The 26,992-nt window shown below is 46.3% G+C and overlaps 2 protein-coding genes across 4 annotated transcripts; one reads left to right on the top strand and one right to left on the bottom strand.

Annotated features, from left to right (window-relative positions):
* TCAF2 (TRPM8 channel associated factor 2) lies at nt 1-23,880 on the bottom strand. 3 transcript variants are annotated; one of them, XM_079151640.1, is made up of 8 exons: nt 23,452-23,880; nt 21,163-21,799; nt 9,899-10,890; nt 9,549-9,646; nt 8,346-8,559; nt 7,772-8,011; nt 6,623-6,960; nt 1-4,149 (listed from the first exon to the last, which is right to left on the bottom strand). In XM_079151640.1, the coding sequence occupies exons 2-8, from the start codon at nt 21,783-21,785 to the stop codon at nt 3,895-3,897; spliced, it is 2,760 nt and encodes a 919-aa protein (XP_079007766.1). In that variant the 5' UTR covers nt 21,786-21,799; nt 23,452-23,880; the 3' UTR covers nt 1-3,894. The 3 variants fall into 3 exon arrangements, with proteins under 3 accessions (XP_079007766.1, XP_079007767.1, XP_079007768.1); XM_079151641.1 differs by having other exon boundaries at nt 21,163-21,796; XM_079151642.1 differs by lacking the exons at nt 21,163-21,799; nt 23,452-23,880 and adding exons at nt 19,695-19,857; nt 19,970-21,155.
* Nucleotides 23,728-25,429, top strand: LOC306668362 (uncharacterized protein; the record flags this gene model as incomplete). Its single annotated transcript, XM_079151643.1, has 2 exons — nt 23,728-23,959; nt 24,102-25,429. 2 exons carry the CDS (start codon nt 23,728-23,730, stop codon nt 24,806-24,808), a joined length of 939 nt encoding a protein of 312 aa, XP_079007769.1. The 3' UTR covers nt 24,809-25,429.
* Nucleotides 25,430-26,992: the final 1,563 nt, after the last annotated feature.

Here is a 26,992-nt window from a genome sequence, read left to right as displayed (position 1 = left end):
TCATAGCACAGGATTTTATTTATTAAATGAAACATTAAACAGTACTTTTTTTTTTGCTGACATTAACATATAAAATGTGTCGAAAGGATTGAGATTTCAAAAACATCGCAGAACATTCATGTTTAAAGTCCGCTTAAAGATCATTGAATACGTAACAAAAAAATGAAGGTATTTCAATTTCCTATGATAAACATAAATGATATATTGTGATTCCTTATATCTGAAAATATAATTCTAAAAATTAATATGTGTTTAGTTGACTGATGTTCTACCAGAGAGGAAGTCCAGAAACTCTCTACCTTATTTTGGAGGGAAGGCCGGGAGGGAGTAAAGAATGACCCAGAGCAAGAGAGCAGTCTCTGTGGAAGAAGGGTGAAGCATCAAAGGAGGGTACACACCATGACCAGGAGAGGAGAGGAAAGGAGAGAGCCGGAAGACACACATAATATGGGAAAATGTGCAGCATCAGGTCATGGAAGACCACATCAGCACGTATGCTGGGTTGAAAATGTGAACTGTGAAAATGTGAAATGGTTGAAATAGTTTAAGCTCATTTTTTTAAAATGTCAAGGTTGTCTATGGTAGAAGTAAAAATAATAATAAAATATTAATGAAGAGCTTACAAGAAAAACAATAGCAATCTGCCCTAACGCTTCTCCCTGTCCTCTCCATTTGCCACTCTTCTGGTACAACTCTTCCTAAGAGATTATTTCCAAATTTTTCTTTCTACATTTTCTTTACTTCTATAACTTCAAATAATATGCTTACACCATTACAACCTTATTATAAAATTTTCAAACATATTCAAAGTCAAGTAATGATCCCTCGAGTGAGCCTTCACCTGGCTTGTAATAATTAGTGACATCTGGCAATCTCAGTACACTTTCTTCTGATTCCCCAGCACAGTCAGAAATGTGGACTTCCTAGTATTTCCAGTAAAAATCCACTGCAAGCACTTCATTGCCTGACATGGACCACTCTTCCATCACTTGAACTGATCCAGGTCAGAAGATACAGATGACAATGTCAGCTAGACCTGGATTCTGTCCCCACTCCTGCTGCCAGTGTCAGTTGACCCCTTCCAAACCATGTGGACTCTTTGTGTTGAGGTTGGTGATCCCAATGGAAAACTGATGGGGCTTTTACCAAAGTAATGAAGTGACTTATGAGAGAGAAAACCAAACCAAACCAAAGTTCTGTACCCATGGTGACTGGGCGAAAATACCTGGTTTAAGAAAACCATAATAAGCCCCAAATTACACAAGCTAGATTCAGTGTCTATCCAATTGTTCATAAGTATTTTTCTTCTCTGAATTTTTCTAGATTTGGAACTATAGAAATCTAGAAATAAGCATCTCAGGAATCAGGGATTATCCCTACCATAAGCAGCAAATTAATTTTTGTGGATTCAAGAATAATCTCTTTGGTGTTACAGTAAGAATTAACTTTGAACTTAAAAACAGAGGCAAAGCCTCCTGTCTGTAAGAAAGAAGGAACCACAGGGCTCTAAGACAGAGGGGGGTGCACAAGTTGACTTTGTCTTTGTCACTTGAGAAACCTATGAACCCAGCATTATCCGTCCATTCATCCTCCCTAACTTCCCTCCCAGAACACTAGTTCTGGATTTGAATTGCCTGGGTCCAAACCCTGCTCTACCCAAAGTTAAGATTACCTGAAAGAAGACTAACCACATGCTGAGGCAAGCAGAAAATCAGGTTAGATTTGATATTTAATCAAAATTCAATAGTGAATGTGATCAGAACTTTGTTGAACCTCCTTTTCATCTATTTTCCAGGTAAATTTCTGTTCAAATTGTAAATCATTCATGGAGGATAAATTCCACAATTTTTCACTTCTATGGACTTCAGACAAGCCCTGCCTCTTCTGCTTACTAGCTTTGGGCCTTCTGGGAGGTGATTTAACATCCCTAAGCATCAGTTTTCTGATCTATGAAATGGGGATGAGGACAGCACCTACCTCAGGGGTCTGCTGGAAGAGTATGTGTGATAATTCATCAAAAGTACTTCAAAGAATGCCCAGGACATATTCACTGGTTGTTTTAGTCAGCTATTTTGCTGCTGTGACTAAAAGACCTGATCAGAACAACTTCAGAGGAGGAAAAGTTAAATTGGAGGCTCATGGTTTCAGAGGTCCCAGTTCATGGACAGCTGGTTCCATTCCTTGGGGCTCAAGGGAGGCAGAACATCATGGCGGCAGAGGGAAGTGGTGCACACGATGATCAGAAAGCAGAGAGAGGCTCCACTTGCCACATACAAAAATATATACCCCAGAGCCATACCTGCAAGGCCTACCTCCTCCAGCCACACCCTACCCACCTGCAATTACCACTCAGTTAATGCCCAGGGGATTCATTCACTGATTGGGTTAAGGCACTCATAACCCAATCATTTCTTCTTGCTTTATCTCACACATGAGCTTTTGGGGGACACCTCAAATCCAACATAACACTGGTCTTTATGTGTCAGGGGTCACTACTATTTTTTCAATGAACAAGTATTTTCTGTGCACATTTCATATGCAAAGCACTGGGCAAAGGACACCAGTGATATGCAAGGAAGTTATCCTCCACCTGAGAAGGATGAGCTGGGGGAATTCAGAGGAGACTTTCTCTGGGTTAGTTCTCCTCTCTTCTCTGTGGAGCTGATGAAATGATCTACAAAACATCAAAGACATGGTTGAAAAAAAATGGCTAGGCATACACCCATTAATCCTGGAGGCAAATCTCCAATTAGAAGCCTCCCTAACCAAAGAGTCAGGATAGGTCAGATCAAGATCAAGAGAAGGCTCAGAGGAGCTGGGTTGGGGGTTAACTGAGGATTTGTTCTGCTGTCCCCAGGCATCTTGTTCTAGAGGGAAGCCCATCATGTCTGTGGGCCTCACCACCAACATAGTGCCTCCATTCCAGGGTAATCAGAGGACTTAGATGCCTGCTTTAGTCTAAGAACAAATAGGAACGTGGCTGGGACTGCTAAGGTGACACTGGTGTTTGGTAGAAGTTAAAAAGCATCAGAAGGTGGAACTAACTCAAAAGACCGAACACCAATACCTCTAACATTTATTGGAGTGTATACCATTTTTTTTTTTTTTTTTTGGTTTAGTTTTGCCTGAGAATCCTTGCGGAGGTGGGAGAAAAAGTGTAGGCTGGGTTCAGATAACAAAAATAATCCTTACTGAGACCACGTCCGGGAGCAGCTTTGATATTCTCTAAATGTCCTTCTGCAAGGGCTGAATGCTAACCTCAGGGGGTCGACACCAATGTGAGATTCCGTGCTCAGAATACCCACACTAACCTGAACTGACAGACCTCTGAGGGATCAGGAGAAACCTAAGGCCACCCTCACATTTGCAGGATGTGTTTGTGCACAGACTTGGCCACCACTATCCAACCAGAGCCCACAGGAGGGCATTCTTACCCCCAAGCCATGGAGGAGAACGCAGAAACACAGAGAGGGCGGGTGTCCATGCATAGAACCAAGGGGCTCAGGGCTCCTGCCACGACACCAGCCTGTCTCTGTTGCTATCAGAAAATTTCCCAAAGAAGAAAGAAGTCCCCTACCTAGGGACAGCAGGTTTGAGGGAGCCATACCAAGTTCTCATGGTAACCCACGGTCTAGAACCTCTGCTGGAGCTGCGTGATGGTTAAGTGAGTCTGCCCCTGAGTGTGGAGGTATGAGGAAAAACCAACCAAACAATTAAAAATAAAAAAAAAAAACACATGTCACGTTCCTGAGAAAGTTGGTTCAGTTTTGTTTCGTGGCCTTGACCGCCACCCGGAAGGCAGGCTGGGAAGAAGGACACCAGTCAAGGCACTGAGAGATCCGGGCACATGGTGGTATGATCGTTCCTCATCTCCCTCCTGGCTGCTGATGCCCTTTACCCGCAGGTGCCACTGTATACTCTCATGGGGTTTTCCTGCCAACAAGGCAGGCAGGCCAGACTCTCAGCCACTTCCCTCTGGACAGGCCAGCCCCAGGCCTCAAAGAAAGGAGCCAGATTCTTCTGCACTTTTTCAGAGAACTTCTTCACCCATAGATTCATCTTGCTAGCGTTGTCTTTGGGGAGGCCAGAGAAGGTCTGGTACTCAGCAAAGAGCCCTATGAAAGGCTCCCACCCAAAGGCCTCCTGCAGCTGGAAAGAGAGAGAAGGGCAGAGTGGGGGTCAAGTTCACCACGGAGCGGCAGGTCAGGTGCTGACAGGAACATCTCTCTTCTGACCATTTCATCGTTAGCTTCGCTCCTATTATTTCCCTCCCCACCCTGCCCCCACACATAAATGCAGCCTTGGGGTCTCATTCCAGCTCTTGGCCAAGAAACTATACGCCATCAACCTAGTAGAGGGGTCCGGGGAAACTTAATATCTGTAAAGAAGTCGACATTCACTAAGCTACAGTTACAACCATTATTTTTAATTAAAAATTTAATATTCCCAGGTCTTAGTATCAGGACAATCAGGACAGATTGGATCCAGACTGAGATGAGGGACCATCACATCCTACACAGTTGGCCTACTGGGATCCCAAATCAGGTGACCTCCAACACATTCCAGATGTGGTGATAATCCTTATTTTTTTTTAAATAGCTGCCTCAGGACTGTGATTACTGGCAGGTACCATATTACTGTGTGGAACCCTGCCTTGGGGACAGGAAATAATTGGGCTTTTTGCCAGGGGCTACAAATGAGAGTGACTTCTGCTTGACAGAGGGGTGAAGAAGAGGAATTTGGAATTAGCAGGGATCTGGGCGTTTCCGAGTGGCCCCCCAACGGGATGAATTAGAATTCTCTGAGTCTGGAGTGGTCAGATGACCCTCAGGTGGGCCCCTTCGGAGTCTCACTACCGTGGCCTCATTACTGGTCACCTGTTCTTGCAGCGCGGGCCTGACAGTCCTGCTGCCTGGAGCTTATTAATTAATGCATCAACACACTCCACATGATTAAACAAAGAACATTCACGAGGCATCTAGGACGTGCCCGACACTGCGATAGGCCAAAGTGGTGGAGCGCTCATGTCCCACTGGAGGACACAGATGGGGGGGAGAGATAGACGGGTACGTGGGCAAATCCCTTTGCTTGCCAGGAGGGAGTGGGCAGGGGAAGGGGACAACACAGATGGGTTCTGACAGGTGCTTGACAGGCACCAGGCAAGATGTTCAAGCCCCTTCCAGCCACAGGGAGGAAAACAGGGGAGGCACAGAGGCCTGACACAGTGAGCCCTGCTTGCCACCATAAGCGGCTTGGTGCACTGGAAGAGAGACCGGAGGTGAGGAAATTAGGAGGTGCAGCTACAGGTGTTGGAAATGTCCCTCAGGGAAGGGCCCCTACGCCCCACCAAGTGGCTTAGCTTTATCCTGTACGTAAAGGAACACTTCATGACGGACTATTAACCTTGCTTGGGGAGCAGTGTGGAAGAGGGATTGCTGGGGACTGAGGCAGGATACAGGAACAACTGAGGAGGCGGCTACTGAGCTAGACTGAGGGGGACACAATGGGGACCTGAGCAGAGGGAGTGACCGGGAGCCCTCCAGCAGGGGGAAGAGAAGTGCCGGCCTGTCCTGACACCCGGCCTCAGGCTCTGAGGTAAGCAGGCCGTCCAGTGCTTTTGTGAACTGAGGGGCAGCGCTCCACAGCGGGTGGTAGGTGGGCAGAGCACAGTTAGGGTTTCACCTCACATCCAGTGGCAGCCTACCCTGAAAGCCAGTTGTCCTGTGGCCTCAGCGGGCTCTACGGAAAAGCAGAGAGGGAGGCAGCGGGACTGCTCACGTTCACTCTTCAGAAAATGAGTGAAAGGAGAATCAAAGTCAAAGAGAGGGTAAGGCAGGACAAAAGCCTGGGTCTTGTCATTAACTCCTAGTTGAAGTTCTAGGTCCATCGCTGAAGCCGGTGCTACCGGACAGGCTGCTTAATCCCTTCACTTAGTGTGTGCCTGGTGAGCGGGCCAGGCAGCACCTGTCTGTGGGGCCGTGGTCCTCCTCACGAGAGAGCTGAGGTGAGCAACAGCTCTGACCGCTTGAAAACATCAGTGCAGAAAGCAGGATGTGGGGAGGGGGTCGGGGACCTGCTCAATGACTCTGCTGTTCTACTGGCTTGGCTGGTTATTTATTCTTAAAATGTTTTTGGTCCCACGGGGGCGACAGGAGTCTGAGAGCCTTGTTAGCAGGTCTGTCTCCTCCAAGGCCTCCTGGTGATGCAGGTGACCTGTCACAGGCCCCTGCTCTTATAAAGGGATGCAGCGCTCACTTAACCCACACAACGGAGGTGAGGAGAACCAGCACGACAGAGCAACGACCATGATGGGACACCTACTGGGGACCGCGGACAGGACAGCCGTGACCAGTCTCAGGAACGTCTAGCCCAGAGCTTCTGCTCTTAACCCGTGTGCTGTGTACTGGAGATGAGCAGGCTGCTGACGCCGTCGTGACACTTTTCATTCTCTCCTGCACTACTGCGACATCACGGTCACTCCCTCCACATCACACAGGTGGACAGCCCGAGAAGAGCACCACCCACAGGAGGGGATGATCCCAGGCGGGTGGGGTCACGGAGGACCTGGAGAGCTCCTGAGAGCCTGGATGCTGTAGGACTGAGGGGTCTGGCAGCTCCGTACCTGCAGGTATGTTTCCAGGGCTGTCCACACATTCCAGTCACACAGCGGGGCTCCCTTTGCCAGATGTGCCTTGATTCTCTTCTCTCGTTCGGCAGGGCTCAAAGCAGGGTGGGCCCGAGCCCTGGGGATCCCCAGGACCATCTCATGCACATAGACGGACCAGAGGTTGCAGGTGGCCTCGGTGGTGTGGGGCGGGAACTCCCACCCATGCCGCTGCTGGTTGTGGCCCAGCTCATGGATGGGGCCCCACAGGCCGGAGCTTCTCATGGCCGTCTCATTGATGAGCTCCTTCACCGACTCCAGGTGGCACATGATGGGGTACCCCGAGTGCATCCAGCCTGGGGACACAGAAGAAAGAGGCAGAGCATGGAGGTGAGCCTGCTCTCTTTGCCTCTGCAGACTGGGGAACTTTCAGTGCAGATTGGGAAGGAGATACTTCACTAAAGCACCGTCTCCCCTGCCCAGCTCTTCCACCTGCAGCTTGGCCCTTCTCCTTGCTCTGGCCCTAAGGGGACACACTGTACATAATCGTCCTTGTGGGGATTCAGTGCTTCTTTTCTTGTGAAAGTCTCTGACATTCCGTCCTGCACCTGGATCTCAGATCCTGGAGGCTGAGTCAGTGATGGCTTTTCTTCCCCCGTGTAACTCACCATTGTCCAGATTTGTACTCTATGACAGAAATAATTTTATCCTTTTTTAAAGGTAAAAATATTGAGATCCAAAGGAATTCTCCCTAAGAAGGAACGGGAGTTCCTGATTTCTCTTCCTGGTCTTCTTTGCTCTAAACCTTTCAGTACATAATACAAACCTCTTCACTCATTTATTTCCCCTCTTCATTTCAACTCCCTCTTAGGTCTGAAAGAAGCAGTTCACAGTGCGTCCTCTCCTAGAAATGACCCTCGCTGCCATCTTGAACTCCTAGCCCCGATTTTCTGAGGTTGCTCGACCAACTTGTGAAATCTCACCTGACAGATGTCAAATGTACCTTTTAAGGTCAACACTTTTCATCCTCATCATGGTCTCCGTCTTTTATGTCTTCTTCCCTTTTATTTTACTAATCAAATTATGCTTTACACATCTTGGGGATTATAGACAAAATAACAAGTTAAATGACAACAGATGACCAGGTACATTCTCCCAGGCACCCACCAGCTGAGATCTGCACGTCAGCAACAATCCTCTCAGGTCTGCGGAAAGGGAAAGGCTGGGCGGCCAGCCGGGACACAGCCTGCAGCATCTCATCCCAGAGGCGAAGCAGAGGCGCGGGGTCCTCCAGGGACCGGAGGTTTGCAGTGGGCACGGTCAGGATGATGTTGTCTGTGGCCAGCTCTCCCCAGGGAGCCAGGTTCTCCTGGACACAGCTCCTCCACTCCTCCAGAGAGGTCTTACCTGGGAATGCATGACACGGGACCTGCCACTCTCCACCCCAACTTCCTTTGAGCTGAAAAAATACAACTTGAACTCCAGGGGAAAAATACCCAGATATTGAACTATTATCACGCAGGTCAACAGCCTGGAAGGTGAAGGACAAGCTTCCAGACCCTTTCTCAGTTACTGCCCGTGAACACACAGGTGGTCCATATCTCCAATCTCCATGTTTATCTCTAATAGTTCTTCCTTTTTTTCTCCACTGACCTTTCTCCCTCCGCCCTTCCAGCAACCAGTCCATAGTCACCATGGTACCTGCAGCCATCCTTCTTCCCTAAATTTCCAGTCCACTTACCCAGCTTATAGTACGGGGCAGGCACAGCCCTCTTGATGGTGACAGACACAGGGCCAAGTCGACTGCCTTTGGGCACGATGACATAGAGAAGGCCACCCCAGAGGCAGGAGACTGATCGTTGGGTCTTGTCCATACAGCACTGGTGAGTCACCACAGGGGCTCGAGAGAGCTTGCTGGCCTTGGTCAGGTCATCAGTGTGGCAGCCAATCTGTACCTGGACAGGCAATTCCACCATGTGTTAGGGGAGCTAGGGTTCCTGATGTGGGTGTGGGGTTGTGCATGGGGCTGTGTGGACGGAGGCTGTCAGCACAAAACTCCAACTTCCCTTTTCCATGATTGATGCATGGAAACCTATGAAACGGTAGCACTCTAAAGTCATATGGACTAAAAGGCACAGGTAATAATAGTTTAGGTTCCACGGAGGATCTCCATCAGATCTGAGTTGTTGAGACGCCAGGCATAGCCCCAAGGCTAACTGAGCAGGGCTCCAGTGGCCTCTTATCAGGCAGGGTCCTGGACGTCACACCAGGCCTAAGCAGAATGGAGATTCTGATGCTGGCAATGAACCATGGGATCCCAGTCAGCCCCTTGGGAGCAGACAGGAGGCTCAGTTGGAGGTAGCAAAATCAGGTCTGGGGTCGGGTGGAGTGCAAAAGGATCGTTTCTCCCCCTCTCATTCAGAACTCTCCTTGTTTTGTCTGGAGTCCTTGTTTGCTTTTGTTAGGATTGATGTGAGTGAGCTCCAGAGAGGATGTTAACAAAAGAGATCCTCACTGTGGTGGGAAGTGGCCCTCAATCCGGGAGGCAGAAGCATTTAGACTTGGAATGTGGGGCCTGTTATTGTGGATGAGGGATCAAGCAGATTCTTTGGGTGTCATGGTAAAGAGGTGGAACTGAGAGAGGCCTGTGCTCCTGGGAAACGGGTGAGTGCCACTGTGGTACAGGTGCCCCTCCTCCTCCACGTTCCATCACTTGGGAAAATCACCACATGTGGAAGTCAGAGGCTTAGGCATGAGCTCCAGACTTGAAATTAGGAGCAGAGACCTCAGTCCCTCATTTAGGCTCCCTGAAGTGTGGCTACTTCAGCTGTGAAATCTAAGATGGGCAGGATAATCCTTCCCTGTGCAGTTCCGGGAGCTGATCAAGACAGAGGGTGAGGATGAGGCAGTTTGGGGAGGTGTTGATATTGGGGACTGGCCCTACCTTCAGGCCGGCAGAGGCTGCAGCTTCAGACAGGGAGATTTCTGCATTTTGTCCTTCCAGGAGGTAGAGCCCAGTGCTCACCCAGGAATCCCCATCGCCTGACAGGTCAAAGAGAAGACTGAGTCATTGGTTCCTACAGAACTCCATCTCCTCCGGGACCCTCCCAGCCCTACCACAGGTCTGGCTTCTCCCAGCCAGACTCACCCCTCTGAAACCTTAAGCAAAACCCCAACCTCTATCTTCTTGCAAGTACCTGATAAAGCATGGAGCCAGCTTTCCTGTGAAGGAAGGAAGCCCAGCCCACCTGCCCCCTGGTCTAGGATGCTCTGGGAACTCTGTTCATGTCATACCTGGATTGGTTCCACTGATCTCCACTGTGACGGGGTCTTCAGAAGCCTGCACACTGGAGGGGCAGGTCCGTGTGCCAAGGCCCTGAGCCAACTGGGAGCAGTCAGTCCCAGAGTGTGCCAACTCTGTGGCCAGACAGAGCATGGTGGCTGCACAGGAGTCACTGGCAACTGGATTTTGCCTGCTCACAGCTGGGAGGCCCGACCGTCGCAGCATCTTCCTCAGGAGCCGGTGCAAGGAGACATAAGCAGGAACGCCCTGTGCAGGAATCTGTAGGAAGGCGGCACCATCTGCTCCCAGCTTTGCCAGACTGCTCTTTTCTAAGTTCCCACCACCGTGGTTCAACACAGTCTGGAACTCAGACATGGCCTTTCGGAAGTGGTAGCTCCTCATCTCAGGCGTAGGGACAGGGAAACAGCCTGGGCTGAGAGTTCGCGGCAGGATGCTGAGGCCAAAGTGGTTGAGGATGACATTACCAGGGAAAGCAGCCAAGGCGGAGCGGCCTGGGTTCTGGGAGGCCCACCACCAGGCCTGGCCTCCAATCAGCAGCCCCCCACCCTCGGCCACAAACTCCTGTAGCTCCTTGGCCTCTTTGTCACTGTAAGCCTTGCAGCAGTAGACACATACGTCACCAGTCAGATGGGACTCTAGCTTGCACTGCAGGCCATGCTTCAGCAGTAGGGGATGCAGCTCTTTTAGACTCGTGTTCACCCCAATTTTGCCCTTCTGGTCTCCGGCCAGCCAGCGCACAGCATTGAGCAGAAAGAGCTCCATCTTGGGAGCACAGAGCATGCCCTCGTGGGCAGCCAGGACCACCCGGCCACGGCCATAGTGGGCGGCTGCCAGGAAGCAGTTGAGGGAGGCATCCAGCCCCAGAGGGAAGGCCAGGGCCCCGTGCACCAGCAACTGAGAGGGGACTCCCCCTGTCTGGATGTCCAGCTCAGAGAGTCCTTCCAGAAGCTGCTGCTGGTCCTGCCTAAGCTGTTCTCCACACCTGGGAGAGACACAGGAGACAGAGGGACACAGTCTGTTAATGAACCACGGACAAGAGCTTGCTGAACACAGAAAGAGCACATGGTTCGTTCCGTTTTTCATTCTTGCCAATAACATTTAGGATTTTAGCATGTAACACAATTTGCTTTATCACGTCTAAGACATATTCTTTCACTTGTTACAACTGATGGCATATCATTGCTTAATTGGCAGTGTTTGTTCTTAGTGATACATAAAATGCTGCTGCTTCTGATCGTTGGTGTCATAGACTTGATGAAACACAGGAGTGGGAGTTGGTGGCCCTATTTGCATATCTTAAGATCCACATTCTCCAAATGAACACTTCCAGAAATTCTTCCAATTCGGTTAGCTAAGCATTGAATATTCTGGCTTGAATTTTATATCTTTTAAAATTATTAGACATATGGAAAAGTTTAGAAAACTTGGCTGTTTAGAGAAGACAGTCCTGTTTATGAATTTCCTAGAGCTAATTTTCTGCAAAGGAAAGCTATACAACACATCAAATTGCTCTCTCCATGGGGCTAACTTGGAGCCAGGAACACCTCTCAGGTGTTCGATTTATACAAACATCCTTTTAAAAGATTCTATTTAAATCTCACTGGAGTATGTATTACTTCTTACTGAGAAGTCGTTAAAATGTGATGAATTCAAAAGAAGTTTTATATTTCAAGAGGTTTTTTTAAAAAATTAATTTGTATATATACTAAAAGTCAAACAATAGGAGATTGGTTCAATAAATTATGGTTAACCATACAGAGCAAACTGCATAATTAAAATATTTTAGATAATATTAGGAAAGGCTTAATGGGAAGTAAAAACTAGATTCCAAGATGCTATTCTCTAAATAAGTGTAATTTTGAAAAAAAATACTGAAAACCATAAGACCAGACATATAAACAGTATCTAAATGATAGTTATCAAACATCTTCAGTGGTTATCTTGGCCAGTGGGGTTATAGGTCATTTAATGACATTTATAAAACTTTATGGCCTCAATTATAAAAAAATTAGTATATTTATTTTATAATAAAACTCATATGTTCTTTTTAAAAGGAAATAGATTATTTATTTAAGAAGCAAAACATCAGTGAAAAAAATTACCTCTCTTGTATGGATAGTTCCTCCTTAATTTCCTTTCAGCATGAAAATGTAAGTAAGTTACAACTTACTTTGTCATTCCATTTTTAAACATGGCAGATATTGTAAGGCAATAGTTACCAGTTTTGCTTATGGCTTTTTTTTTTTTCCTCTGAAGAGACACAAATCTAATTTTGGGGGTAATGACACTAAGCTACAAGACTTGCTAATAAAACATTCCATTCTAAGAGTTCTTTGGCATCTCCTGACACCCCTGCAAATCTTAGCAAATGGTAGAACACTCCCAACATGGAGGATTCTTCACCTGGAGGTTCACACACTTGGGCTTGTAAACACATCTAAACTCCATGATCCACTCAGAGGGTCCCCACTTGGACTCTGGATTTTGATTGGTCAGGGTGTGATCCTGCATCCTCTCTTGGAAGAACAGTCATATAACTCCATGAAAAGTTCTTTCAAACTCACCATTGGCTTATTTATTTCTGGGAGTATTAAATGAACATATGTAATTTGGCTAAGAAAGTGCCTATACATAGTAAATCTTTAAAATGTTAGTGATTTTTTTCTTTTTATTCTTTTTTGGTACTGGGGATTAAACTCCAGGGCACTCAACCACTGAGTCACATCCCTAGCCCTATTTTGTATTTTATTTACAGACAAGGTATCACTGAGTTGCTTAGTGCCTCACTGGTGCTATGGGTGACTTTGAACTCTCGATCTTCCTGCCTCAGTCTCCCAAGCTGCTGGGATTGCAGGTGTGTACCACAGTGCCTGGCTTTAGTGATTATTTAACATACATAAACACATAAAGAATATTTATCAGATAGGCTGGGGAGATAGCTCAGTTGGTAGAGTGCTTGCCTCACAAGCACAAGGCCCTGGGTTCAATCCCCAGCACCACAAAAAAAAAAAAAAAAAGAATAAAATTTATCTGATGATTAGGGACTTTACAGATGATAAACAGTGACCTTAATACTATTGCTATGGATTGACTTGTGCTCTCCTCTCCAAATTCATTTGTTATTGGAATCCTGACACTGCCCACACCTTTCACAGTGAAATAGGGAGGGCCCCTAATACACTATAACTAGTGTCCTTTAAAAGAGGGAGACCTGGGCACAGACAGGCACATAAGGAAAACTCCGTGTGAAGATGAGGCAGAGACAAGGTGGTGCTCCCACAAGGCAAGCCATGTAAAGATTGCCAGCAGCACATCAGATGCTGGGAGGCAGGCCCGGGATACATTCTTCCTCGTGGCTCTCAGAAGGGACCCACCCTGGTGAAGCCTGGGCCTTGGGTTTCCAGTTTCCAGAACCTATGAGATGACACATTCGCCCCTAGTACCTACCGCAGCCCTAGGAAGCCATGCAGGCCTCGGCCAGGGCTTAGCCAGGGACGGCACCATCATCAAAACTGTCTGTTTTGCTATTGATACACTATTTTCATTCATTTCATTCGACTCGGTGGAGAGGTGAGGCCAGGATCTTGCCTCATTTCACGCAATCTGTACCTGGGCGCTGTCTGTTTATGGATCACGTGGAGAACAGAACTGTGCTTCCCTGAGCCTGGAAGCCCTTGGACAAAGACCTCCCCACTGAAGAAGGACGTGGTGAGGGAGAGAATACAGTCTTCAAGAGGTTCATGCACAGTTACTTTTATACTAGCAGCTTCCAAGATGCTTCCAATATCCTTGAAGATGATACCACAGATAAGCATAAGGAGCTGTTGATCTGAGGTTAACTTTCCCCCCAGACTCTTGTCTTGGTGTCCAAGTAGCCAGATTCTGCCTGCTAATATCAAAGTCAACTCACTCCAGTGTTTGCCTCGGTTATGCAAACAGGCCTTGCCCTTGAGGATAAGATGGGAGAGAATCTCTGGTTGGCCCCTGCCCTTGTTGGACAAAGCTTGAGTGTGCAGAGAAAACTCCCTTCAGGAATTCAGTGTCTTTCAGGAGGGATTTGAAGTTAAAGAACCTGTTGGGTCAGTCCAGAGGCCTATGACCAAGAATAATGGCAGAAAAATTCACTAAAAGCCTCCACAGAGACTTCCTTATGGGGCAGAAATATGCATCAGGGACAGATTGGGAGTTTAGAGTTCACAGCCCCTGCTCTGTTGGTTAGCTTCTGTTCCTGCTGAAACTGAGCCCTCTGGCATCACGTGGCACAACGCCGAGTTCTCTGCAGGGCTAACCTGAGGACAGCAGACCACCCTTTCTCTTATAATCATTCATCTATATCTTCACTAGCTTATTCGCAAATATGTGTTCATCTCTATTGCTTCACACACCCAGCTGCGAGGATAAAGCAATAAATACAACTGGCAAGTTCTATGCATACCTGGAGTGCTTTCTTTTGGTGGGCTAGATAGGCATTAGCAAGTGAACAGGTAAAGTATGTACAGCTTGTGAGAATGGATTTCTAGGGAACAAACAGAGAAATGTGCTCAAGTTAAACTGGAAGGACTGTCCTAGTTTTAATAGGGCCATTGGTAGAGATTCCTCTGAGGAGGGTATTTGAATTAAAACCAAATAAGCAGGATAAATTGGCTTTAAAAGGTTGAGAGAAGATCCAAAATAGCAAGAGGAATTTGCGAACCAGTTTCCTTTATATTGAGCTATGAGTGGTCTTTCTTTCTTTCTTCTGAAGAACTAGAGTCCAAATATCTTGATAGCTTATTAAACAGGAAATCTAATGTTACATGTGGTGTTTTCTGCATCAAGGGAGTGTGATAGCTGGCATTTTGCTGATGTGACCAAAATATCTGACAAGAAGCATTTAAAGGAGGCAAAGTTTACTCTGGTTCATAGTTTCCAATGTTCAGTCAATGGAAGGCTCACTTCATTGCTGAGTCTGAGAGGAGGGCAGAACATCTTGGTGGAAGGGTGAGGTGGAGATAAGCTACTCAGCTCATGGCAGCCAGGAAGTAGAGGGAGATAGAAAGGCGCCAGGGAAATATCAACCCCAAAGGCACACCCCCAGTGACCTACTTTCTACAGCCACACCCTCCCTACCTAGAATTATCACCCAGTTAGTCCATTCAAACTATTAGTCCATCCCATGGATTAATCCATTCATTAGGTTACAGCTCTCAAACTCTAATCTTTTCAACCCTGAACTTTCCTGCAAGAACACAGGAGATTTTGTGAGACACCACATATCCAAACTGTAACAGGGAGAATTCTAAAATACTTTAAAGACATATAGGGTTGATCTATCAATTATAGCCTCCTTCCCTCCAAATAGCATAAATTAGAAAATACCTAAATATTCAACAAAAAGAAGACAGTTACATAAACTTATGTAACTTACAACTAAAAGATCTTATTAAAAAGATTATTTGTAAGAACAAAAATGTTTTTAAAACAGAATATAAAGTACAGGTATGCAATCATAACTAGAGAAAATGGTACATGAAGAGCGACGATTTAGAAAGGTAAAACGTTATGGAACCTACAATATTCAATTACTTTAATGTCATACTGTTTTTTTGATGAAAAATTTACTGATAACAAAATCCAGCGATGTGGAACATTTACCCACTCAGTCACTGCTCTTCTGTCAGTCATAGGAGTACAGCCCTAAAAAATCTCCTAGTGCCTAGAACAGTGTGTGGAATTTAACAGACATTCATGTGTTTTAGATGAATGAAAGAATGGATGCCAGGCAGGGGAAAGAGGGAAAAGTTGAATTGTTGTGAAAATCGATTTCTTTACTCTTTTCATTGCACAATGAAAACAACATAAATGATATTGGGTCAAGAAAGATATATTAATGCAACTCCCCAGAGAGCACTTTTCTAGAGTTTGAAAGTTTAAGGAAGGCAAAGTGGTAATGTAAAAAATGGCTGCTTCTCAAGATATAAAATTTGGAGAGGACAGAAATGTTTGAAATAATCATTATCAACTTATTACCAGCAGCACATTGTCAATATTTTACTATATTTTCTTCTAGCATTTTGCATTGCCACCTATATATATTGTTTTATTGAATTGGGCATCATTTTAACAGAGATTCATATCTTAATGGTGTCTACTGTATCATGGATATTTTCCTTTTAAGAGGTATTTGAACAAAATATTATGTAATCAAAGATGTGCTATAACTGGAGGATATACCATACATTATTTAAGAATCTATTACAGGCGCTTGTGTTTCTTCTAGTGCTTCACTTAAAAGTGAAAATATCAATATGTGTTATTAAATATTTGCCTCATGACCTCCTTTCCCCTCCACCTCCCTACTGAGAATACTCCATAATAACATTTCCGAATCCTAATCTCTATCTCTGAATCTGCTTCTTAGGAACCCAGCCTGCAACAAGGGGGACTTGGCAATGCTCAGCAAGATTACACATGATCTTCCCCTGTCACTCAGAAGTCCCATTTCCAGTGATGTGGCAAAAACATGAAGATTTATGCACCAAAGTATTCATTGCAGTATATTTGTAATAGCAAAAATAGTGGAAAAATAAAAAAGTAGTAGAAACGCGAATGTCTATCAATAAGGAATTTATGAAGAAACTATATTATGTCTATATAGTATAGTATAACAAAGTAATGAGTGAATTTCTATATACTTTTATGGAGCCACATGCATGTGATAATGTTGAATTCAAAAAGTAAGGTGGAGAAAAAGGTACAGAGCATGCTACTGCCTTATCCAAAAAAGAGAAGTCTATTAATATGAGTGTATACGTTTGCTTATATATAAACAAATAATAAAGTATTAATCCATAAAACAGGGGAGAACAGGAAGAAGGGAATTATATGAAGGGGACAGGGACAGAAAAATAAGATTTCATTTTGAATCCATAACTGTTTTGCATATTTATAAAACAAATTACAAAGGCAATTTCACAAAGCAAAATAAACAAATGAATTGACATTTATAACCACCTAGTGATATAACCACAAAGAGAGGAACTGTTCTAAGGACTGTAAAGAATGGTAACTTGACTTTATATATACCTAATAAAATACAGCATAAGCAAAAAGCACTGAAAATAATCTTTACCTATTTCAGTAATCATATGGCTACTTATTGTTATTTAAATTTTCTAACTGTTGTATGTACATTGTGGAATGAAGCAAATGAGTCCTCATGTTGGTATTATAGAACTAAGATTTTTCATTGTGGAGAAAAAAAGGAGAAACAGACAAAAGATTGTTGAAGTAATAAAAATCCTTTAGCCCTGAATTAGAATGAGAAGTATCAGCTCATGATGTATCTTAAAAAACAAACAAAAAAAATTTCCTAGAAACAATGATCGACTAAGTAGCAATGAACATCCCTAACACCAAGATTGTGGTTTCTAAATACCATTTTTCACTAAAAGATCTTTGGGAAATGGCTGATCCTGGGCATAGACAGAGAAATGCATAAGAAAAGACTAGGACCTCCTATTATATCAAAAAGCAAGGAAGTTTATGAAGACTAGGTCAGAGCCATTTAGGAGTTTATCTGAATTGCTCACTGTGACCAGACATAGGACAATTTTAGATCAATAAAGATAACAAAGTGTGTTTCCAACACCATTTCGACATGGTAAGAAACAAGTTAAAACATTGGTGACCTTTGGAAAAAATAAGGGAATCAATCTGATATTTTGAGAACTGGTTTCACAATGAGAAAGAATAATAATTAGGCAGTTGTCTTACATTTCCTATGTAAACTATACCTCAGGGTAAGCAAATCACTGATGAATTAGTTTGTTTTATAGAACTATTCTAACTATCACATAAAGGGAATATGAGAAGATTAAATTCACCACTTTATAATCACTAATGAATTAATAGATCTAGGACTAAGCAATGGTCGCTAACTCCTGCTAACCTAACAGAGAGGAAGAAAAGACAGAAATTATGTTCCACCCAATGGAAGTACACCTGCCACCTACAGAGTGGTCAGGCCAAAACATGGGCCCAACCTCTAGATCAGGAGCTGGGGGACTTCTTAAAGGGTCAGATAAATATTTAAGGTTTTCGGGCCATGAATTCTCTGCTACAATGACCCAACTTGGTCACAGATAATTTGGGGAATGAATGGACATGGCTCTGTTAAACAACAACAACAAAACCCTTTATTTACAAAAACAGGGGACTCGCCACAGGCCTTGTCAATTAGAGCTCACTTCTAATTTCCAGGAATGGAGAAGGAAAGTGGGCACATCAAATACCACCACAGAGACGCTATCAGTAAAATTCAGACTGAAGGAAACTGTTCAGGACAGAGTACCTGGTGTCTTAAAAACAAAAACACCCCAAAAGTTGGAAAGGAAAATCATAGTTCTATAAGAGACATAAAAGTTCTATCAAGAAATCAAGGGCTGGGGAGATAGCTCAGCTGGTAGAGTGCTTGCCTCGCAAGCACAAGGCCCTGAGTTCAATACCCAGTACTGCAAAAAAAAAAAAAAAAAAGTACTTGGGCTTTATTTTAATACAAATGCCAACAAATTTTGAAATAATAAAAGAGACTCATGGAAGTGAGTGGTGACATTCAGGAACTGTTCTTTCAGGTGTCCTAATGGTGCCTTACGGTTTTGTTTTCCAGAGTTCATTTCTTTACAGATACATAGTGAAATACAGACGGTGTGATACGGCTGCTGTTTGCCTCAAGATAACCTGAGGTGGGGAGGGGCGGAGCTGCAGAGGAAATGACATTGACCTTGAGAAGACTAATATTGGGGTTGGGTAGTGGGTTTCAGAGCACTATTCTCAACTTTTGCTTATGTTTGAAGTTTACCATAACTAAAAACTTAAAAAATTCACAAAACATGTCTCAGATTCAGTGGCAGAGATAGGAAATGTAGTTGTAGATGAAGACAAACAGGTTTAGTTTGTTGAAAAGGGGAGTCCCTTGGAGCAATTAAGAGGAATTATGCTGATCTGATTTAATCTGTCTCTTCATGTCAGAATCAAAAACAAGCTGGAGCAAATCGAATCCACCCCAATGTCCCTGGTAATCACATCACTTCCCAACCCCCACCCATCCAGAAGGAAGGAAATTCCCAGTGCGCCACGGCTTGGGGCTGAGGCTCCAGGACACTGCGAGTTCCTCAATCAGTATTAATACAGGATCTTGATTGTTTCAAAGATACTCAGGCCCATTTAAAAACATTCAGGCCCTCAGTTTCCCTAGTAGCTAAGGTTGGCCATATGATGTAATTCTGGCCACTACAATATAAATGGAAGTCTAATGGTCAGGGCTACCAGAAAATATGATTTTCCAAAGAAGACAGGCCCAGCAGGTGCACCCATGCCAGCTTATTGCTTGGATGTAATTCCAGTGCCTGAGGGAGCACTGGCCACCTTGTAGCCATAAGGATAAGAGCAACACTCCATGACAGGAGTGGGGAGCAGGGGTGGAGACAGAGAGAGAATGGACCAGGGACATCCTAGAGGCACTGCCACAGGCCTGGACTACCTACATGGACTTGATGTGACATGAGAAAAATACTCCTTCACAGTTAATTCTCTGTAGGGAGACTTTGCTAAACGTGGAAAAACACAGTCACTAAATCTTGAACCCAAAACATCCAAAATTAAACATCCGAGCTCCTCTAATCTGCCTTCTCATTATGTCCCATTTGGAAATACTTGCCCGTAAGTCACTCTGACCAGACATTTTAACTGCTCTTTTAACTCTCTTGCTCCTTATTCAGCCCACTAGCTGAGACGCGTGTTGCTTACCTTTGAAGGGTACCCGACATTGAACCACTTCCTGGTAGCTTAATTGCTACACCCTAGTCAGGGCACTACCACCTCTCACAGGGTCTATTTCAGGGGCCCCTTGATTGGTCTCCTGCTTCAACCTTGGCTTCTTATAGTCTGTTCACCATCAAGCAGAGGGTTCCTTTGGAAATAAAAGTCACATCATGTCAATCCTCTATGCAAATTCCAAACTGTCTCTCCATCTCATGATGAACATCTAGGGTTCCAGCGGTGGACAATCAGTTCTTAGATACCTTCATCTCCCATTGATCCAGGCTTTATTCACTTAGCTCTAATCTTTCTGGCTGCCTGGATCTTCCTGGAACACACTGAACTGGCTTTGGTTGAGGTTTTCACCCTTGCTTCTTATTCTGCCTGGACTCCTCTTCTGACAGATGTGCACATGGCTCAGGCCTTTACCTCCTTCACTTGTCTTTCCACATGTTACCTTCCAGAGAAGCCCTTCAAGGTGGCCATTTGCTTGCTGGCACACATATCCTGGATTTCCATGCCCACTGGATCCTGTGGATTCAGCTCAAGACTGACAGACTGTTGGCTGAAAGCAGGAAGGAAGAAGAACCCAAGGTGCATGTCCTCTCCAGGCCAAACCGCTGAAAACCACTGCGTCTGCTCCAAGTCTCCAGCTCCTGCTGACCTCGCATCCATGGACCCAGCCCTGCTGGCCAGGTGCAGCATGGCTCCAGTGCCAGCCAGGCGGTCACAGCTCCTGGGCTCCAGTAACACCACCACCTCCTCTGTGTGTCCTGCTCTTCCTCATGTTATGATGACCCAGTGTGGATTTCAATTTTTTTGTCCCCTGTGTGATCAGTTCTCTATAGTCAATTCCTTCTGTTTGAAGCACCATCAAATCCTGGCTCAGCCTGATTGATATGCCTTCCCCGTGGACCCTAAATACAAGAGCCTCTACCTGCTCCTTGTCACAGCAGGCTATCTCTGTGCCCTGCTTTATTTTCCCTTGTGGTTCTTATCAACACCTGATAGAGAATCTTCTAATTGGTTCCCTAATTGTCTAATTCTTCACTGGAATAAAGCTTCATGACAGCGTGGTTTGACTCTTGATCTCTGCTAGGCCTCTGCTGTAAAGAACGGGCCCCACCCACGGTAAGTACTCAAGCAAACCAAACTTCTTTCTTCGGCTGAAGGGAAGTTGATAAGCACTCCCTGTGTTCAGGCGCTGCACAGGGAGATGGACTCTAAGACAAGCCTTCTATTAAGTGGGTTTCTGCTTTGGTCACGGGGGAATTGGTAATGACGACCCACCCCTCTTGTGTTTTGGTGCATTTTGACTATCCTGTTTTTGATTTGGGGTGGTTCCAAACCTGTGTGGAAAACCACTTGTCTTGAAATGGAAGCTCATCGAAGGTGAGGGGATCAACCCAATTGTTTAACAAGAGTTACACTCCTTAACTAGGGAAGGCACACTCACCTGACGTGCAGGGGGATCTTGGGCACCTTCCTGGAGACCTTGAACTGGCTTCTGTCCCCATAGATGTCAGTGAAGTACACTCCAGCCATGCTTGTCACCTGGTTCCCCGGGAAGCTGGAGAGCACCTTGTCACGGCCATGCTGACTGGCCCAATACCAGGCCTGGCCCCCGATCAGCAAGCCCCCTCCACGTTTCACAAACGGGACCAGCCTGGCAGGCAGGGTGTTATTGTAGGCACTGGTGCAGTAAACCCCCAGGGGCTCTCTAGGTTCTGGCTCAATCTGGGCCTCAACCCCAGAGTCCTGCAGGAGGCTTACTAGTGATGCCAGGGATGGGTGCACTCCAACGGGAGCCCCAGGGGAGGAACGGAGCCAGCCCACTGCATTGAGAAGAAATGGAGCCAAGCCCGCATGCAACAGGTAGCCCTCGTGGGACATGACCACGAGACGGCCTTGGCCATAAAAGGAGGCAGCGATGAGAACCTGGCCCTTGTCATTCACCATCACTGGGAAGGCAGCCTCTCCAATAAGAAGGAGCTCACTGGGGATGGGGCCTTCGGGGACATCCCAGCTTGTCACTCCATTCATGAGGACCTCAAAAGCAGCATCAGGAGTTGTTGCCATGGTTCCACCAGCTGCTGCAGAGAAAAGCAAAGTCTCAGGTTGGTCATAACAGATGGAGGGAGGAGGGAGGCAAAGGACTAAATGCATTCACCTGCAAAACTCTACCAGGTTCCCCACTGTGGGCCAGCCACTGTTCTCCCACCAGGGGTAAATCCAGGAACAAAACAGAAGAGGACCCCAAGTAGGGCAATGAAGAAACAGGGAGGTAAATAGAGGCATAGGATGCAGCAATCAGTAATCACTCGCATGAACACAAAGCATGGCGGTGGGATATGGAGCGACTGGAGGACTATTTCAGATTGGATGAGAGGAAAGACCTCCATGAGAAGGTGGTATTGAAGTGAGAACCCAAAATGTGGCAGGGGAGCAGCAATACAGCGAGAGAGGCACCAGGGTGGCTGGAGAATCGAGGCAGGACCGGATCCAGCTCCTTCCCACGCCCCTCAGGTCAAGGCAAGGGTTAAGGTGACGTGCATGGGTTGACTTAACGTTTGATTTCTTTGGACAGGAGGGTCACATGACTTGCCAGAAACAGAATTTGTTCTGAGAGCTTTGACTACGTGAGTTGGAAATGCCCGTGAATGTATCATATCTGCCCAAATGGTATTCTGTAATTTCTGGAGGTCTTTAAGATTTGATATGCCTAAAACTGAACTCGATACACTGCCCTCTTTAGAGCAGCTCCTTGTGATACATTACTTGAGCCTCAGTTTTCCCATCTGTAAAAAGAGAGTAACGACCCTTGGAGGACCGTTTCTAAAGATGAGAACACATGGTATACAGTGAACACTGAGTAAACGCATTGCTCGGCCGGCTTCTGCCCTTTCTAGCTTCCCCAAGTGACACGGGCAATGCAGTTGGTGCTCTGGGAGTCCTTGGTGTTTCTCTGGCCCCAGGCGGCATTCGGATCTACCATATTCGTCCTTGAGAAGTCTAACTGGAACTCCCAAGGTGGCGTCCACTGCCCGCGAGGTGAGATTTGCTGTGAGTCACCCTGGTTTTTGAGGCCTCCAGGTCTGGCACTCCATTGTTTACTAGACTTTTTTTCTTCCGTCACTTTCAGGAATTCTCAGGTTTGGCATCCCTGAGCGTGCCCTGCATTTCCTGTCTAGTTCTCCCCCGTGCCGCTTCCCATCTGCCTCCTCTTTCAATAGTACAGCTTCCAGGAGAGTGAGGGCTTTGGCTCATCTCAACCTAGGGTTTAGAGTGGAAAAGGGCTGCCGAGAGAGATCAAGTATCCGGAGTTCAAGATCCTGCTAACTACCTCTGAGAAGGCAAGCAGTCTTTCATTTCTCCGTAGTTTGACAGGAAAGAAACAAATAAACAAAAAAACCCAGATGACTAATCTGCCCCAGAACGCCAACCCCGCGACTCTACGACTAAACGCGCGAGCATGTGCGTACCCCGCGCCGCGCTTGATACGTAACACGCACAGCTTTGTGGTTCTTAAGTTCAAAGAGAGGACAGAAATATGTTCTGAGACAACTGGCAAATGGCACCAGGTCAACGAAACGAAATGAAAAACGTGGACCTAAGCGAAGAGTCATCCAACCACTGGAAATAGTATCCGGCATCCTCCTGGCACCTGGGTCGCACGCCCTCGAGTCCCCCAGGTGCTCGGCCACCCGCCTCCACCCTAAGAGGCAGTTGGACTGATAATACTTACACTTCGGCGGCCCGGGACCCGAAGGACTGTCGCTGCCGAGGCGCAGCCGGGCTTTCCAAAGGCGTGGCTGTCCTGGGCCAGGGCTATTCCAGGGTCCAGCTATTCAGAGATGGGGCTTTCGCAGAGAGGGGCTGTCCAAAGGCGCAGCTGTTCTGGGGCGGGTCTGCTCCCTGAGCCCGCCTGCTTGTCCCGGGAGGGTGTTGCCCAGAGGTAGGCTGCACAGGGCTGGTTTACCCAGAGGCTGGGCTGTCCTGGAGGGCGGGCTGTGCTGGGGCGATGTCCAAAGACAGGGTGTCCAGAGGCGGGTCTATCCTACGGGCGGGCTGTGCTGGGGAGGGCGGTCCAGAGGTGGAGCGGTTCCGGGGTGAGCTACCCAGAGTTGGGGCCCTCTGGTGGTCAGCCTTTGGCAGTGTAGGCTGTCCCAGGGGCGGGCTGTCCAGAGGCAGATCTGTCCATAGATCTGTCCATAGATCAGCCATAGGTCATCCAGAGGCGGGGCTGTCCAGAGGCGGGGCTGTCAGGAGGCGGGTTCATCCAGAGGCGGGCTGTCCACACATCAGCTATCCAGAGGCGGGCTGTCCAGAGGCGAGGCTGTTCCAGGGGCGGGGCTGTCCAGAGGCGTAGCTGTCAGGAGGCGGGGTCATCCAGAGGCGGGCTGTCCACACATCAGCTATCCAGAGGCGGGACTGTCCAGAGGCGGGGCTGTTCCAGGGGCGGGGCTGTCCAGAGGCGGAGCTGTCAGGAGGCGGGTTCATCCAAAGGCGGGGCTGTACAGAGGCGGGGTCATCCAGAGGCGGGCTGTCCACACATCAGCTATCCAGAGGCGGGCTGTCCAGGGGTGGGCTGTCCAGAGGCGGGTTTATCCTGTGACCGGCCGACGGTCCAGGAGCCGAGCGGTGCCGTAAGGGGCTCTCATTTAAGTTGGGGTAGTTTTCGAAGCCAGATCATCACCGCACCGAAGTCGAACCTCCGCTGTGCGGTTGCTCTCCCTGCCCACGCTGAACCTCACCTGGGCCGGGGCCGGGGGTTGGGAAGCGCCTGCAAGAGGAGCCCCCCCACCCCCCCCGCCTTCGCAGGAGATGGATCGGTGCAAATTTGCAGTCGCCCTCTGTGCGAAAAGCAAACTTCAAGTCTCCAGTCAACCATATTCAGGGCGAACATTCCTCCAACAACAGTAACCCCCTGCCGCGCATCCGTTGGGGCCAGAGTGGATCCCGACTCCCTTCCCGGAACCTGGGGTGCTGCGCGGGAGAGCTATGTCCTCCCCACCCGAGGCGCCTGTGGCGAGCACTGCCCTCTGGTGGTCCGCCTCCCACAGTGCAACCCAGGAAACTCGACCCCCGGGAACCAGAACTGAGGTTTTGGTCTGCAAGTTTACGCAGAAATCTTGCTCAGTGATACTGTTGCTAGGAAGGAAACAAGACTGTGACGTCACCAAAACAGACACAACTGTGGTTGGAGAAATACACTGAAGCCGTGGAGTGTCTGCTGCTTGAATTTCTACTTACGAGGGGTCGGAAGGTGAAAGTAAAGAAGGAAGGGTACTGGGAGATTTGCGAATCTGCTTTCTCACAACTGTGCATAGCGGGTGCACTTTTTGTTTTTACTGTGCTTTGTTTGATTTTGTTTTTAGAGGTGGAGGGCGAACTTTACAGGGAGGAAGGTATGAATCGATAATGATTATGGACAACAGACTTTGCACCTCGTTTTCTCTAGCTCCCCTTTGGGACTTCTGTGCTGTTTATAAAGTTTTGTTTTGTTCTTAAAATAAGAACTTGGCTGTCTCCCTTATTAAAAGCCGGGGCGGTGGCACACGCCTATAATCCCAGCAGCTCGGGAGATCACGAGTTTAAAGCCAGCCTTGGCCACTTAGCAAGGCCCTAAGCCACTCAGGGAGACCCTGTCTCTAAATAAAATACATTAAAAGGGCTGGGGATGCGGCTAGTGGGTTCAATCCCACTAGCGCCCCTGGGTTCAATCCCTGGTACAAAAAAAAAAAAAAAAAAAAAAAAAATTAAAAACAGTATCTCCCCACAAATATCCCCACAGAGTCCTCAATCATAGTCTCTTCGTTCCCCGCAGCATGTCAAAACTAGTATCTTCACCAGGATCTCTAGTCCCTTCTCTATGTAAATTTATAGCTCTCTTTTCAGGATCTTACTGCTCATTTATCTGTCTTTTTTGTATTTTCAATTTTTATGTCCTTCTGATGGGGTTTCTGTACTAACAATATGCTTTGGCTAAACGCTCTTTCTTGCATCTGTACATACACAGGCCATGCCTTCCTGCATTCACCTGTTTTAGTCCGCTTTGTGTGGCCATGAGCAATATACTGGACAAGAACAATTGGGAAAAGTTAATTTTGGCTCATTGTCTTGGAGGGTCAGTCCTGGTTGGCTGAGTCCATTGCTCTGGCCCAAGGTGAGGCAAAATATCATGGCAGGAGATTGTGGCAGAGGAAAGCAGCTCTGGACCGACAGCCGGGAAGCTAGAGAACTCCTTTCACCAGGGATAAAATATAAATCCTGGGCACAGCCAGGAGCCCTGCAGCGACTTCCTTCAGCGACACCATACCTGCCAGGAGTCATCATCAATGGTATTTTTTTTTTTTTAAGGCACTATTTACTAATTCACTGTGGCAGTAAATAAAAGGAAAATATGGCCTTATTCTGAAAGTGAGACACCCAAATATATTTTTACCCTAAAAACAAATCAGTAAATGGACAGGACTTTTAAAAATAACTTAAGCTTTACAGAAGATAAACTGGGGTGTTTATCAAATGCAAATCTACCTACATAGCTCTATGTAGCCATCTGTATGGTCTTCTATTTTCTCTCTGACCCACAAATCTTACTTTTAGAAATTTATTCTACATAGAATTATGGATCAAAAAATGTTCAATGCAAAATTATTTGAAATAGAAAAACAACTCAAAATTACTAAATTCAATCTATCAACAAGTTAAGGGTTAAATTAAGGTATACCATGCATTGGAACCCATTGTAACTTAAAAATTAAGTAGGCCTCTAAGTATTAATATGGAAATGTTTATAAGTATAATGTTTACAATATGTTGGTGTGCATAATATCTTTTGAACATAAAGATCTTATACTCAAATATGTGTGTGTATGTGTGTGTGTTTGTGTGTGAATGTGTGTGAGTGTGTGTATGTGTATGTGTGTGAGTGTGTGTGAGCGTGTGTGTATGTGTGTGCATGTGTATGTGTGTGAGTGCGTGTGTGTATGTGTGTGAGTGTGTGTGTGTTTGTGGGTGCATGTTACATGGAGACAGCTTGAAGGCATCCAGAAGTACTCGGTAACCATGGTTATCTCTGGTAAGTGATTCGGGGATGTTTGAGAATCTAGGTGAGCCTTTTTTCTTTTCATCTTGTGTAGTTCTTAATTATACTATTGTTGTCATAAAAAGAAAGAGTGAAATCAAACACAAATATGTTTCTGGGAATAAATGATCATGTACAATTTTGGTTATTGAAGAGTCATAAAAATGTCTGAAAATGTTTCCCGATTACCTTTTAGACG

This window comes from Sciurus vulgaris, assembly GCF_902686455.1.
Source record: "Sciurus vulgaris genome assembly, chromosome: 8".
NCBI lineage: Eukaryota > Metazoa > Chordata > Mammalia > Rodentia > Sciuridae > Sciurus > Sciurus vulgaris.
Note: the sequence above shows the minus strand (reverse complement) of the source record. Positions and strands in the feature narration are given on the sequence as shown.